We start from the raw sequence: 16509 nt of genomic DNA, 5'->3' as shown, positions 1-16509 counted from the left end.
ATTTTCTTTACTCTCTGCTGGGTTGTGGTCATTCTGGCTAGGTCTCCAAGCACATCCTTATCATTAATCACATGGTGCTGTAAATGGCCCATTTATTCACCTGTGTGGCCTCTGCCCAGCCAGGAAGGGGCATAAGACACATGGTGACCCCAACAACAAGCTGCCTGGTGTTTGGGGGCTCTCAATAGTAGTGGGTTGACCTTGACCAGAAGAGCTGCAAGGATCACCTATAATCTAGATATCTCAGCGTTAAAATTGAGTTAATTTCTATGGTTTTTAATCAAGTTGCTAAATATCTGCTTTCACACTAGGAAAAATTTAACGTAACATTATTTTAAAGGAGAAAAATGAGAACATTTGGGCAAAACATGTTTCTTTCACTTTAAGTTATATATCTTAGTGAACAAGCTCCCTTATGTACAATTATGAAAAGGCAAAGCCAAAGGAATCTCATTTAATGAATATTTATGTCCACTAACTGTGACACATAGTTTAGAGCTACTCTTTTGCTTAAAAGCCAAAATTCAGGCTTTAAGGATTAATGTTAAACAAAAATACATTATATTTTCAAAAAGTGAAGCTCAAAAGATAAAATTGCAATGTGCCAACAGAAGAACAAATGCTGCAGCCCCACACTCACTCAAGCCTGGCCTTCAACAGGTGGGGACCCTTGGATTTCCACTTCAGTTTTACCCCTGGGGTGGTCTGGGGATGAGTGTGGAAAGGAGTTCGGTGGGTGAGGAACAACAATAACTGCCTCCTGATAAGAGTACATGCCCCTTACAGTAATAACCACAGGGCTGGGGCCAAGAGTGGTGTCAAATGTGCTTCCAATGAGAAGAACAAACCTGGTTCCAGAGAGCTCCCTGTCTCAAGGGGCTGGAGTCACTCCTCCCACTCATGAAGTTACTAGGTAATATTAAAAAACAACTGTTCCTTGAATCTTCTTTTGGATTCTCTTGTTTACTCTTCAATTACATCTAACTGCTTGGTATGACTAAAGTGTTTTTTCTGCTAGGAACATTCTAGATCTCAAGATCTCTTCCAGTTTTATGATTCTCTGAATAGTTCAAACAATAAAATAAATACATTATGGATGACTGACCGCATATAAAATGACACATGATTCCAAGTATTTAGTTTCAAACCATTTTTGCTACTATGGAGACACACCCAGGCAGCTGTAAACTCAAGCAACATCATTCCTTTGGGGGAACCAAGAACATATTAATTTCATTCTACTGAAAAGGGAACAACTCTGTGAAGTGCAGTTCTGCCACTTCCTCAACATAGCCACATTAGGCATTATATGCCAGAGCTGCTGTATGTTTAAGTAATTCTGCAAAAATATATGTAAAGTGCAAATCCAGTAGGGTACAACAAGAACTATGATTTTCACCTAGACAGGAGAAAAGCCAAGTGCTGGTGCCAGCTTTCACTCACAATGAATGAAGCCTGCATTTCCACAAAATGCTTGGAAGACATCCAACACCAGCACATATTTCTCTACAAGTTACAAAAATGGTGGAGATACTTAAATGCAAAATGCAAGAATTCACAGTATTACAAACACATACAATTAATCTGCTAAATAAACTCTTCACCAAATTCAAGCACCCACACAGATAAGGGGAAAGCAAAGGGGAGAACAATGGATACCTTGAAATACCTGTGGTTTTCAATCACGATTTCCATCATTAAAGAGATTTCAACCTCTGAGTGGCTCTGTAGGCTGGGCCACAGCACTGCAGGGAGGGAGGTGGCTGGAATGAAGCACAGGGTCACAGAACAAAGACCACAGTGTCCATATGTGATCTAATGGGGGCAATCAGCTTTCCAAGTGAGGTCTGAACTTATCTGTAACTAACTGGGAATCCATACAAAGCTTGCTGGGTGCCTGAACTCCTGCCTCCCTGAAACTATATTTCCTCCCTGTATGCAGGCCAGGTGCAGAAGACCAGGAAGTGAAAACAGAGTGACTCATGTTTAACACACAGCTCTCTATTACATACAATGTAGAAAATGGCCACAGGTTCTAGTAATAAACTACAAAATAGTATTTTAAATGTAATCCCCTTCTTAAAGCTCTCACAGAGCAACCATGAAAAACAAAGTAGTTATGACCACTTTGACTGAACACAAGCAAGAGTGGTGTGAAGTGACAGGTAGTGATGACTTGGTCATGTGTGTACATTTGGGCCTGTGTGCATCCTCTCAAGTGCTGGCCTCAGGTGATGACTGTCATGTGTCATGGATGTGCAGGACACACACTCTGGCCCTGCTTCCCAATGTTGGACCAGCCGAACCACTACCAGGAAGCCCCATCCCCAGGGAGCATACTGGGTCAGGGTTGGGGTGTATTCAAGTATAGCTTTCAATGGGTATTGCCAATAAGAAAAGTAATGAATGATTGTGAGGGGAGTAAAATGTTTTCCAGGAAAAGAAAAAAATAATGAGGATTCCTGTTTTACTCAAATCTTATCCATCACTAAAAACTTGTCAAATCAGAAGTGAACAGGTCTGGGGATTTAGCTCAGTGGTTCCAGTGCCTGCATCACAAGTGCAAGGTCCCGAGTTCGATCCCTGGTACAAAAAAAAGAAAAAGTGAACAGCTATTGTGAAGATAGGGTCCAGAAGGCGAAGAGCAGACAAATGTTCTGTTTATCTGTGAGACTTTATTTAATCTGGTGATCTTCAAGAGACTTGGTGAACTCCCTAATATTCCTGACAGGTGAGGATCTCATGAAGTGGTATCCACATATAGTGCTTGGAATGGGGCAGGTACCTGGCACATGCTTGCCACTAATTTTAATCCTATTTTTTCAGTGAAAATAGGATTTTAAAAAAGGACTTCCATATCACTCACTGTTTGATTTTATTCCCTTAGAAGTAAGAATTCTTCATGTTCATTTTCTAAAATCCGCTTTCATGTTCTCAAAAGGAACAGAGCAGGAGCTGTAGCATTCAGTACCTATGTATCTCAGATCACATAGTCTCAATATGAAAGTGTGCGGTGTTCAAATGAAATGCAGTAAGGTAAAAGAGTTGAATGTCTGGATTTTGAAGGGTAAGAAAATACAGATGGTAGGGCCGGCGATTTAGCTCAGCGGTTTCGCTGCCTGCTGCGCAAGTGCAAGGACCCGAGTTCAATCCCTGGTACCAAAAAAAATAAAAAAAATAAAAAATAAATAAAAGAAAATACAGATGGTGAGGAAGAGAGCAGGATTAAAGCAATGCATGTTCCAGTTCGGAGATGACGTGACGCACAAAAAAACAATCTTAGATACTTATTTTTGGAGCTTGTAGGTTTTTGTTTTGAGTGTTATAAGAGCTATGTCAAATAAAACAAAACAAAGCAACCCAAAAACCAAACAAACAAAAAACCCCTAACACATAAATGGCCCAGGAGGCCCCAGTTGAATGCAAATGATCCAGGCACTGATGGTTGAAGCTGTGAATTTTAATCATCTACTTCTGGGACGATGAACGTGGGAACATCTTTCTCACAGCATTTGCTAAAGTAGGAAACACAGAAACCTGAGATAAAAACACGAAGTCATTTCTACTCAGTGAGAACATGAATGAGTCAGACAACAGAAATGGATCATTCTTCAGGTGATTCAAGTTGGCCGGTGGAGCCACAAAAAAATCAAAAATCTTTCCATTGAGAAGGAATGAAAGCAGAAACACTGGGAATGAACATATAAATACACACACTCTGGCAAAAAGCAGAGAAGGTACAAGTAGATGAAGTCAAAAGACAAGAAAAAGATGCTGGCCACATGATATATGCCACAGTGAAAAAAATGTGTAAACTACTTTATAATGACCAATATACTCTGAACAGATAGTTCCCTTATTTCTCCAACACTCAAAGCAACAGGTAAAATGGAGGGCTGAAAAATATAAAAATTAAACAATCCCACACAGATTTTTTTCAGCATACTCAAAACAACGTAGCAGAGCCAGACTGTATAAACCATTTGTTAAAAAAATATCTTCTTTATATTGTATGAACAAGTTGAAAAGTCCCTGCAAATGTTCTTTCGCTAGTTCACCATTGACTGTGTAGGTAAGATGCACATTCACCTAAGGTCTTTAGTTTCTCTTACTTCTCACACATCTGCTTTACTTCTCCAGTAATGATTTGGATTAAAACAACCATTTCTTTAGTAAATACTATCTTTCTGATTCCTGGGGGGAGTCATCAAGACACTACTGGGGTCATATCCCATAACTGTAAAAAGAAAAAGAAAATACAGGGTAAATTAAAATCAAATTATACTGAAGATGAACAGTCCTTACAATTCAAGTGAAGTTTTTTTCATTTAACAAGCAACTACATACCCTTCTAATATGATTCTATACAGCTCAAAAATATGCCAAGGGCAGCTTGAAAGTTAATCCAGATAATGGAGAATAAATGCAGATCAGGCTCATTAAGGAGGAAGGGACCTAACATATGCTGAACATTAAGCTTATGCTGTGTTCTTCCCACATCTTCTCACTTAATCTTCTAAACTATAAGACATCAAAAATCAAGGAAGTGAAGCTCTCAGGGTTTACTTCAAACTTGCTTGAAGTCACAAAGAGGGTCTCAAAGGGGGTTATTTGCCATTTCTCTTGCTACTGCCTCCAAGAATGGCATGGGAAGGACAAAGGGGTGGTCCTTTCTGTCGTGGGCCTCTGCTGTGGTCTACCACAGTCCTCAGAGAGGCCCTAGTTGAACACTTTTGGATTAATTGATCTCACTGGGAGAAGATCTTGTTTATTAGCCGTTGGCTTATTCAAGTCCTGCCTTTCACTCAATGCTCAGCTCAATCCCACCCACTTCCCTTCCCCAGCACCACCATCTCCCTCTGCTGAACTCTTAAGATTATTCTTATTTATATCATTCTTCTGACTACAGCACATGTGATCTATTATTTTTTAAAAGAGTATGTCCTCAGCCGATTATTCACTCCTTCCGGTTGGAGACATGCATGTAACAGGCTCTCAAAAAAGCTTACTGCCAAGGATAACTCCTGAGCAGAGCCCCACATGTTCCTGGTGTCCCTGTCTATCTACATAAGACCACAAAGAGAAAGCTTAATACAACAGTGTCTTACCTTAATAACTTTGTCAGTTCCAGAAGTCAGTAACCACCCTCTGGTTGCATCAAAATGCACATGCACAATGTTATGTTTACTGTCATGGAAGGTAGCTGTGGGTGCTCGCCTGGAAGGAGCAAGAGGAGAGTAAAAGGTGGGACATGAATTACAGAGATATAGGATAATACTAGGCTCTACTTTTTAGGCTAATGGCTAAAACTGTCTCACTGTTAGAAATGCTTCCCAGATTGCCTTTATTCCCTGGTGGTCTGTTATAATTTATTTTAAAAAATCACAGTGCTTTGATAAAGTTTGTGCTCACAAGGAAGGACTTGCTGGTTTCCAGAAGGTTTCAGTTTTCAGTTAGAGCTAAGCTGCTTTACCTAAGAGGCAAATATTCTCAGTTGCCCACTACTCCACTGGCTGTTTGTCAGTCCTCCTAGGACCCTAGGTCAACCTAGCCTATTTAATTTTTTTTAAAGTGCATGTTAAAATGCTTACTACCCTACTATCATTCTACTTAAAGGGTATCCATTCATTCTCCTTTATTCACTGGTGTAGCTGCAAGCTTAAGTTTTTCTGTAGCATTTCAAATTTTCAACAAGCAAAACAAAAAATATAAACAAACATCTTTATTTGCTTTCTATTTTTTTCTTTTTTTTTAGCCAAGGTTTCGCTATATAGCTTAGTCTGGCCTTGAACCTGTGACCCTCATCCTGCCTCAGAGTTTCTGGAGTGCTGGGAGTATAAGTGTGCACCCCCATGCCCAGCATGCTTTGTATCTTTTAACCTATGCTTTTTTTTTTTAAAGTAAGAGGCCTTGCTGACTGCCTACGTGCTCTAGAAGCAGTGGCAGTGCTTCACGAAGCGAGGTGGGAGGCACGGTGAGATGTGAAGGGCCACGGAGGCCGCAAAGCAGATGGCCACTCCCCATCACGTTCCAAAGGTCTCATGTGCAGTAGTGTCAAAAGATGGGATTTTTTTCTTTCCTTTTTCTGCAGCTAAATCTGCAAGATAGATCTTCAGTATGCTAAAAATGATCACATTCAAATCTTCACAATTAAAGATTTAGCCTTAATCTACAAGTTCCTTAGACTTTCTGGTCTGTGTCTTTATATAATAAAGAACTAAACTAGACTTCATCTCTAAGATCGCTTGCAGCTGTCTATTCAATAAAAACTCTTACTAATTTCATCATGTATAATCAGTGGAAAATATTTAATGAACATAAATGCTTACTTATGTAAGGGTATCTTAATTTATATTTGATAGGGGTAAACAATAATATTTAAAATGATTTGACCATACCGGGAGGACTGGGAGACAAGTTACCTAGGAGACTGATCCTCCTGTGCCATAGTAAAGGAAAACTTGTTCAGAGCATTCTGTTTGCATCACCAGACAGTTTTCAGTTAGTCAATATTAAAGAGAAAATGTAGATTCTCATCCCCTTTCATAGCACATCTAAGGTCCTAGGAGGACTGACAAGCAGCCAATGGAGTAGTGGGCAACCGAGAATATCTTCCTCTTACGTAAAGCAGCTTAGCTCCTCCTGAAAAGCGAAACCTTCTGGAGGATGGCCAGGGCCTAATTCAAATCCTGTAAAGACACCAGCCTGGGCTATAAAGTGAGTCCTTGGCCCTAACACTCCTGGGAAATTCTCAGTAAATGAGCAACAGAAGGGTTTGCTCAGAGAGCATCTACAGTGGTACCTTAATTCTTTCCATGATTCTGTTCCCAAACTGAGTTGGACGAGAACTGAACCAAATTCAATGGTTCAGTTCAATGTTGACCTTATAGGGAAATTTGATTAAGTTCTCATTCAGTTTGGTTTGTGATCAGAATTATGGAAAGAATTAAGTCTGTGAACCAAGGTACTACTGTATTTAAATGAACACACCCCAGGAATTAAAAAGAGCACAGAAATGAGTCAGGTAGGGTGCTGGATTCCTGTAATCTCAGCACTCTGGGAGGATGAGGCAGAAGATGGAAAGTTTGTGCCCAGGCTGTACAATTTAGCACCTTAGCAAGATACTGTGTCAAAAGCAAAAACAAAAAAAGGACTGGGGATGTAGCTCAGTGTGAAGGCCCTGGGTACAATCTCCAATACCCCCCCCCCCCCACAAAAGCTCAGTATAAACTCTTTGTATTCTCTATCTCTCAACATAACAAATCTCTTGGTGGCAAAGGACTTGTATCACTTGTAGTGGTCTGTATCCAAACCAGCAGGAATTAGGGCCATCCAAGGTGTGGGTGGCTCCCTCTGTAACCAGAAGAGTCCTACAGACAGCGAGAACTTACTCTTCATCTGTGATGGCCTCATGACAGCTGTCACAGACCCTCACTTCAAACTCGAAGCCCATCAAGGGGATGGAGGAGCGCTTGGAGCTGCATTTGCCACAAACAGCCTTCCCACATTTGCGGCAATGGTGCTGGAGCAGGGAGAGAAAACAGAGGCTGCTATGGCTATGCATGACCTCCTGGCACACTCAGCTGTGAGCACTCAAGGTGAGGTTGCAAGGCAAGACTGCCCCTGAAACCACACAGGAGCACACCGGGTGCCTTCTCTTTTTGGGCTCTGGGTGTCCAGAATGATGACATGTACCACCTTCCCAGGCTACTTTCCACCCTCCATTCTTTCTCATGACTATCACTGTGACTACAGAGAACACAGTGGCCAGGAGGTCTTAAAGCTAGGTGTACTAAGGAAGTGCCATCTCCAGAGATTATGCTGCTGGATGAATAGAACATGGAAGAAACCTGATTCAACCCACTGCCTATAACTTTGGTCACCTAGGTGACCTTTTGATTTCCTTGGAAAAGACCAAGCTGAACCACGGGATCAGACTGGAAGTGATATACTATAAGCAGATCTAGATAACTAAAACCAAATCAGAAGGTGGAAAAATAAAATTATTAAGGAGAAACAAATACCACATATAATTTTATGGTTTGGAACCAATGTGAGCTAAGCATGATGCCTCTTAATTTTAAGGCACATTTCAAGAGATGCCATTAGAATTCTAAAATTGTATCCCTCAACTATTTACTGGGAACAAACTACTACAGAAAGTCAATCTAGGGGCTGGGGATTTAGCTCAGTGGTTTCGGCACCTGCTGCGCAAGCACAAGGACCCAAGTTCGATCCCTGGTACCAAAAAAAAAAAAAAGAAAGTGAATCTAATAGGAATGAGCTACAACAGACAAAGGGGGTATATTAATGTGCAGTCACAGAATGACTCCAGGATAATAATTTACCCCCACCAGAACTCCCACGCAGGCATGTTATTTCTTCTGAGATTACCAAGTTAAGTCATTTCCACATAATTACATCTGATGAAATATCCAAATCACCCACCTGTCTTAGGCCAATTTTCTTACTGTCCCACATTTGCTTGAAGTTCCAGAAGAAAGGCTGATCACACTTTTGGCAGGAGTCACTGTCCAACCACTCAGGGGTCTTATCAAATAAAGCACATAACAGGTCACAGTGAGAAGCAGAGTATACAAGGGAACAACTGACACTGATGAAACTTCTGGAAATCAGTACAAATTTATCCACAACAGAGAGGTGATTTCTTAGTCAATCATTTGAAAACTATTTACTCCAAGTTTGTATGTCATGCCCTAGGGGATGGGATGTGGTGGTAAATATGTTATGGAGCTTACAATTTATCCATGAAGACTGGTCATGAAAATATGAATAATTACTCAGTAAATCTAAGTGTGCAAAGGCCTGAGGAGAGGCACAGAGTGCTATGGCAAAGGTAAAGAGGGGGCTCTGACCAAGGTTGGTGTTTTCTGGGAAAAGGTAAGTCAGCTGAGACCTGAGAACAGACAGGAAGAGGCCAAGGAAAGGTGGCTGAGAGCAGCTCAGGCTAGCTGGAGGGCATGTAGGGAATGAGGGATGAGGCTAGAGGTTTTGGCTGAGCCCATACTGTAACTCTTGGCAGCCATGGGGAGATTTAGGACTGTATCTCATATTCTCAGACAGGATGTAATTACATTTGCTGTGATTGTTCAGTGATATCTAAGTGCACATCACACATATATGAAGCCACTGTATTGGAGTGGTATAAGCTGACCATGGTGGACACCTGAGGAAGCTACCAGTCTACTATTCACTCATGGCAGGGCCCCACTGGCTCATGGGGTCACATAATATTCTGACTTCGTTCACTATTTCTCAGTCCTGTCACAAGTAACCTAAACTATGTCAGACAGTTTTAAAAGTGTGTTCTGTGGAAAGTTATTGTTTAGTAGATCTATATTGATTATGCATGTTGACTGCATTTGCTTCCAGAGTTCCATGTTTGACTCTGTAGAATTAGTTTGCAATCAAATTTGGGGTAATTAAGAACTTCTAGTGAAAAAAACCACCAATAACCCACTTTACATATTAAAAACTGTATTACCATCATTTGCAAGAGGAAGTCATCTCCTATACAACACAGAACCCCAGAAAGCTTGAAAAATATGCCCAGCCCTAGGGTTTCCCAAAAGTGTATTCCAGGGAGTATCTGACTCAACAGACACTTACTTTTAAAGAGCCCTGGGATCAAACAAGTTTGAGAAATGCTATTAATAGCATCCCACCTACTCTAGACATTCATAGGGGACAATAGTATGTTAGCCGGCTCTGGAGTCCTGTCTTCATGGATGTGACGCTTTTCTAAGGGATACTTGCTATGCATAAGATTTAGAATTTAATTTAGCCTCTTTACCTTCAGGCAGAAATAAACCTAAAACTACATGTTTTCTCAAAAATAGGTAAAAGGGGACATTTTAAGAGCACTATTGTTGGTCTATTTATTTCATTAAAACTAAAGAAAAGGAGTAAGTCTTGATTTATTTTGTAATCTTCATGCTATATTCCACTGAAAGACAGATTTAATATAATAATACGAAGTTTTTAGCTAAAGACATTTTACCACCAAAAGACTTATCTATGCTGTCTTTCTTCAGACCATGTTATGTAGGAGAATCAGGGAATTTGAAGAAAGAAGAAAGAGGGAATCGAGTGTATTGTATGCTGTTTTACACACGTCCTGGTTTTGTCATGTTCGAATGCTGATGCTATCCAAACTTCGGAAATAAAAACTTAAAAAAAAATTTGCCCCCCTCAGAAAAAAAGAAGAGAGAAACAAAAACTTATTTGTTACACAAATAAATCAAGTGATACCTGTAGTTTGTAATCAAAGTTGGGCTAATTAAGAACTTCTAGTGAAAAAACAATTAGCAACTCACTATACATAATAAAAACCATATTATTATGTTCTTTGGAGAACTAGGGAGGATATTAGTGTTTATTTAAGAAATAATTTCCCCACCGGGGTGGTGGTACGCACATGCCTATAATCCCAGCACTCCCCTCCTGTGCTACATAGCGAGTTTGAGGCCTGCCTGAATTATATAGCGAGACCGTCTCACACACACACACACACACACACACACACACACACACACAAATAAACAATTTCTCCAATATAACCTTATTACCATTAAAATCATGTAGTAAAAGCAAATATTTAAATGCATGGAAAATGTTCAATATACAATGAATGAGAAAACCCTCAGTTAGAAAGTAGTACATAGGCACAAAATGAACAGGCTAGAAGATATTTACTAAGTCTATACAGCTAACAAAGAACCCCCGCAAAACAATAAGAAAATGACAAGAAACACCTGAAAAACTGGCAAGAAGATACAAGAGATATGAATGTGTAATTCATAGATAGGGAAGGCTGAAAAGCTTAATATCTATTAAAAGCTCAAATTTACTATGAGCAGAGAATGCAAATTAAAACAAGATACTATTTATCCCTGTCTCCAGAAGGTCAAAACCAGAAATGGAGCAACAGTTACTGTTGGGGAGAATGTGGGGTGTCAGGACAGGAAACTCCACGTCTACCACTAGAAGTATAGTGGTTTTTTTTTTGGTATTGGGGATCGAACTCGGGTCCTTGCCTTTGTGAGGCAGGCGGCAGAACCACTGAGCTAAATCCCCAGCCCTACCACAATAAATGGGCACAGCCATTTGGTTACTTAGAAGAATCAAGAATATACCTGGACTGATCTCACAATAGGTCTATGAGGGGACATGTGAAGGGTCAGCTGGGAGCTGTGTGTGTGAGTGGCATCAGAGTTTCTGGTGATCTATGTGCCCTTTGTTTGGGGAACACAGAGTAGAATGGCACTGCTACATATTATGGAGTCTTATGCTACATATTATGGGGTCTTATGTGTACCCCAAGATACACCCAGCAGGATGGGAAGATCTCAAAAAGGGCCCCAGGGGAAAAGCTGGAAACAAACACAGGCTTGTAGTAGTACAGCATCATTTATGTAAACATTAAGACACACACACACACACGCATACACATACACACCACACACCTTTGTTTAAACACACATCAAATACATCACAGTGGGTATGTTGGTATCTATGATGAGGGATTTAGGAAGAAGGACCAGGAAAGGAGAAAAAAATAAATCAGCAGTATAATAGGATTTCATGTTTTTGTTAAAAAAATTTTACACAAGTGTAGAAAAAATTTAAAAGAAGGGTGTTTGCCAACACGTTAGGGTGATGCTTCTGAGTGGTGTATTATTAGTAACTGACCTTATTTCTATTTGTGAATGAGCATTTTGTAACTTTTCTACAAAGAACATGTATTATATGCAATACATTTAAAAAATGATGTTTGAAAGCCAGGTGTGGTGGTGCAGACCTGCATACCCAACACTTGGGAGGGTGAGGCAAGAGGATCGGCACAAGTTTGAGGCCAACCTGAGCTATACAGTAAGTTCAAAGCCAGCTTGAATTCCATAGCAAGACCCTGTCTCAAAAAAAAATCCAAAAACATAAAAATAATGAAATAAAAATGCTGTTTGAATAAATATTTTATTAATGGTATAGACAAACACATGCTGTATGGCAGCAGTCCCCAAGGTTTTTCCTACCAAGGAGCAGCTTTGTGGAAGACAATTTCTCCATGGCAGGGGGGCGGTGAGGGTAAGGGGATGGTTTAGGGATGATTTAAAGGAATAAGCAAATTAGAGCTCTGTGCATACGCAGTTCACAGTAGGGTTTGTGCTCCTGTGAGAACCGAATGGCACTGCTGATCTGACTCATGTGGTAATGAAAATGGGGAGCAGCTGATATCTAGGCGAAGCTTTGCTAGCTTGCCTGCCACTCACCTCCTGCTCTGGGGTTTGACCCCTAATGGGCCTCTGAGTGGTGCTGACCCATGGCCCAGGGGCTGGGGACCTCTGTTGTATGGGATGTCAACTCCATCTGGATCTAGCCACTCTCAAGGTCTCCTGTCATCTGTCTCCAACTGTCCTCTACCTGCCATCTTCTCATTCTTGAGTGCTGCTAACATGCTTAGGAGCACTGATGCACAATGTGGATCTTGTCCCCACTCTTGATGCTTCCTGGCCTCCAAAGCCCACGAAGCTCTTGCTTAGAGCACATCCAGGCCCCACTGGATCTTCCACAAAACCCTTCCTCAAGAACCTCAGCCAAACAATAATTCTTCCTCTAATACTCAGCACGAATGTTCCATCTTACATCTAACACGATTCCTCATTTATACCACTAAATAGGATTCTCATGTTTTCTGAAAGTCTGTCTGTGCATCAGGCTGGCCAGTACTTCATCTCAGGCCTTCCAGGGTGAGCATCGCACAGCCCCTGCCATAATCAGGAAGATCCCCAGTCAATGAGGCACAGAAACCATCACAGGAGATTTAGCTTTACAAAATATGATATTTGCAAAAGATAGGTGGATGCATTTCCACTGCATATTCAGAACACTGACTTACTCACCAAGACTTGGAAATCAACACATACTAAGTACCCCTATATCTGCATGTCAGGGAGCATAATTTAAGCAAGAGGGCTCAAAGGATCATCCATCACCACCTGCTTTCAACTCTGGAAACAATGCTGTTATCCTCCTTTGAGCCTCTGTGCATAAAGGGGACAGGATACTTGTTTGGAGGGAAAAGATCCTGGCTGTTCTCTCCCTCAGCTTGGCCTTGAAAGAAGCCAAGCCAGAACAGGTATGACTGTCCGTGACTCAAAGCAGGCTACCAAGCTGAGCCAGAAGCAGGACACAATCACTGGTCCCAGGGGAGCATGGCAGGCATGACCAGCACTCAATGTAACATCCCTTGGCTTTGTATGGATGGTGCCAAGTGTACTTTTGAAAAGCAATATTCTGCAAGTCCCCACTTCCTCACAGTAATGATCATTTTAATTAGTTACTAATAGAACTCCTGTGGATTTATGGTTTGAGCAAATAAAGCTTTACTCTTCTTAAGCATTTAATTACTGGAATTTGAAAGGCATTACATTGTGGGCAACAGCAACTATTCTCTTGAAACCAGACTGGGGTAAGGGCACGGAAATAGCTTTTGTCTGGTAAAAACGTTCTTTTTTTTTTTTTTAATCTAATTCTTACATTTTGCAAGAAATAAATTAAAAGAATGTACACTGTTAAAGGAAAAGTCTACCCAGAATAATTCTAGGGTAATGGGAAAATGGCTAACTTCAAAGTATGTGTCAAAGGGGCTTTTCAGTAAACATATTAGTTGTTAAGATGCTCAAAGGTTAAAAGTAAAGTTCATTAAAAGATGGTGTTGTGATAAAATTTTAGTTGTGCTGAAAAAAGATAGGTACTTAGAACATGAGTCACTGAGTCACTAAGTAGCGCAAAAATTATTTCTAGTAGTTCTATTATTATTTCTAGTAGTACTATATCTTTTTTTTTTTTGTACCGGGGATGGAACTCGGGTCATTGTGCTTGTGCAGCAGGCGGTGAAACCACTGAGCTAAATCCCCGGCCCTGGTAGTACTATTTTACTGGTTAATTAATTGAAATCCATGGTATACATTCATTGTAGTACTATTTCTATTAATACCGAATTAAAGTTTCTTCCTTCGTAGCCACTGTTACCCTCTATAACATAAAGCTTGTGTTTCCTGTTTTCATGGGGCATTTTATAATAAAGGACTATCACTGGATTAAATGGTTCCTTTTTCTCATCTGTACTTTTGCTTTGAATGTTTTAATAGACCCAATGTGTAAACAGACCTAAGGTGTAAACAGCTTGGCCTCAGTCAAAGTTCTCATGAAATCTCTTATCACATTAACTTTACATGCCAATGTATGAAGGGGGGAAAAAGGGAATTCACTTCATACTGTATTTTTAATACTGTGAAACAATGTTTCTTATTTCATGGTTTGTTTATCAAAGAAATAAGAGATAAGCAGGAGGGAAGATGAAGCCAGAACTGTAGGGCTCAGCTCAGCCTAGTGACACCTACCTCCTGCCTCTCTACATCCATGTTCCAGACAACAATGCCACCGTCACCACCACAGGAGATGAGCTGCCGTGTGTGCTGTGCATAGGAGAGGGCCTGTACTTTATCACTGTGAAAGAAAACAATGGTTGGTGATAGGTCAAGAAAGCAAATAATAGGCCTAATGGCAGAAATCCCAGTAAAGGTGACCAAAATGAGCACATTCACTCTGAGTCCCAAGTGTAGACCTCAGAAACCTGAAAGGATCTTCAACATACTAAAGGCCAGGTAAGACTAAGTGCTGCTTTAACAAACTCAGGCCCTAGAAAGAGGTCGTCTTTGACAATAACCAACACTTAAAGAAAAAAGCTTAACTGTTGAACTGGTTGTTATATTTTACTGGTTATCCCTTTTTTTAATTAACTGAAATCCATGGTATACATTCATTGTGTATTTTTTCAAGTCATGATTTTACATTTGAAAGCATTATTTTCTAAGAGTTTTGGAGGTCATCTGTTGAGATGTCCACTGAGTTCAGGTGACAGAGAGGGTGACTGTGCTCCTGAGGTGTGAGACTCATGGGTGCTGAAGCCTTGGGAAGCCTTTTTTTGGCTCCCAAAATAAATCCAAAGTAGTGATGGACTGGAACTTCACTGACTCTTGATTTCTCTAGTTTTTATTTCCTCTCTTCTGGTGTTTTATTTCTCTTTCTAGTTTGTGCATGGCTGACAAGTTATTTCCTCTTCTCCCAGTGGTAAGAATGATGGAGAATTCAGATTGATGGTTGACAGTTTGATGATCGCTAGCAATGAAGTATAGAGATCTATAGAGAGCAGGGTTATCTGGTTTCTTGGTCATTTTTGTTTGTATATTGGGTTGAGTCCAAATCAATTAAGAATTTTGTGACTGCTGGGAAGAAGAACAGTTCTTTGATATCTAGACTGACGATGTAAAAGTAATGTATATCACAGTGGAAATACTGGTTGGTCAGGCATGAACTTTGCCGGCCTGCTAAATTGCCTGCACATGACAAGATAGCTCTGAACTGTCTATATCCTCCCTCCTCCCAGTTTCTCTGAAATAAGTTACTTTGGTAATTACTACAATTAAAATGAGGAGTGAAGACTATGCTAGGTGCAATAATGAAAAAACAATACAAGTATGCATGTACTTTTGTTTCTGAAAGAAAAAGTGATTTTGAGAGTAATTTTGTCTTAAATTAGTGCTTCTCAAGCTTTTTGGTTTAAGGATCCCTTCATACTCTTAAAATTTATTTGAGGACATCAAAGAGCTTTGGTTTAAATGAATAACTATCAACATTTACTGTATTTTAAGTTAAAACAAATTTTAAAAATATTGATTCAAATGAAAATATGAATTGACCCCATTTTAATATCATATGTATTTTTTGAAAAATGTATTTTCCAAAAGAAAATTCTTGTTAAGAAAAAAGTTAATTGTTTAATGAAATCTTTTTACTGTCTGGTTTAACAGGAGATAGATACTCATATCTTTCTGCATTTATTGTGACATCACTCATCATATAGCCTATGGAAAACTCTACTGTATACTTTTGAGATAATAAAGATACTAAAAAAGCAATCCTAAAGTGTCAATTTGTTGCAGAATATGAAAGGGAAAAATGAAGGACACCACTTGGAAAATGAATTTTATTTGCTTTGGTTTATAGTATCTGAGACTAAAAAGGCTATAAAAAGCATTACAATTTTGGCAAAGTTCCCTCAGTTTTGACAGCTTGCTTCCTTGAATGCCTCATTATCTATGATATGTTTTTAGCCTCAGGGAACATAGTCCTCTAAACTCTTAGGAAATAGCTATGGAAGATATCCTAATAGGCAACTGTACTCTCCCCCATTCTGATATTGGTCACAGTAACATATTAACCATTAAGCCACTAAGTTTCCATAATCTACAGATAACTTTTGTATTATTTTGATACTATAAGCACAGGCTAGGGTCTATGACTTCAATAAACAAGAGTCTCAGTTTCATTGAGCTGACATTGCTGTGCCAGTGGGTTGAGTCAGGATTTCTGTTCTCTTTTTAGTTTGGATGCAAATGGCTATATGAACATGGACTGCTAAATCAA

At 39.9% G+C, this 16509-nt stretch overlaps 2 protein-coding genes across 6 annotated transcripts in view; one reads left to right on the top strand and one right to left on the bottom strand.

Annotated features, from left to right (window-relative positions):
- The window catches only part of LOC147822287 (uncharacterized), a 93181-nt gene that overhangs the window by 68090 nt on the left and 8582 nt on the right, over positions 1-16509 (top strand). The window lies entirely within an intron of this gene.
- The window catches only part of Wdfy2 (WD repeat and FYVE domain containing 2), a 186046-nt gene continuing 172976 nt past the window's right edge, over positions 3440-16509 (bottom strand). For 4 of the 5 annotated variants that reach the window (XM_013072017.3, XM_021257813.2, XM_004844136.3 and 1 more), the window contains 5 exons: positions 14424-14529; positions 8449-8550; positions 7392-7522; positions 5109-5217; positions 3440-4237 (listed from right to left, as the gene is read on the bottom strand). In XM_013072017.3, the coding sequence (XP_012927471.1) occupies positions 4208-4237; positions 5109-5217; positions 7392-7522; positions 8449-8550; positions 14424-14529 (478 nt within the window). In that variant the 3' untranslated portion in view covers positions 3440-4207. The remainder of the gene's footprint in view (positions 4238-5108; positions 5218-7391; positions 7523-8448; positions 8551-14423; positions 14530-16509) is intronic. The other variant, XR_002394643.2, reaches the window with a different exon arrangement.

This window comes from Heterocephalus glaber, unplaced genomic scaffold, assembly GCF_053883595.1.
Source record: "Heterocephalus glaber isolate CG9 unplaced genomic scaffold, H.glaber_assembly_v1.0 deba00001666, whole genome shotgun sequence".
Classification (NCBI taxonomy): Eukaryota; Metazoa; Chordata; class Mammalia; order Rodentia; family Bathyergidae; genus Heterocephalus; species Heterocephalus glaber.
Note: the sequence above shows the minus strand (reverse complement) of the source record. Positions and strands in the feature narration are given on the sequence as shown.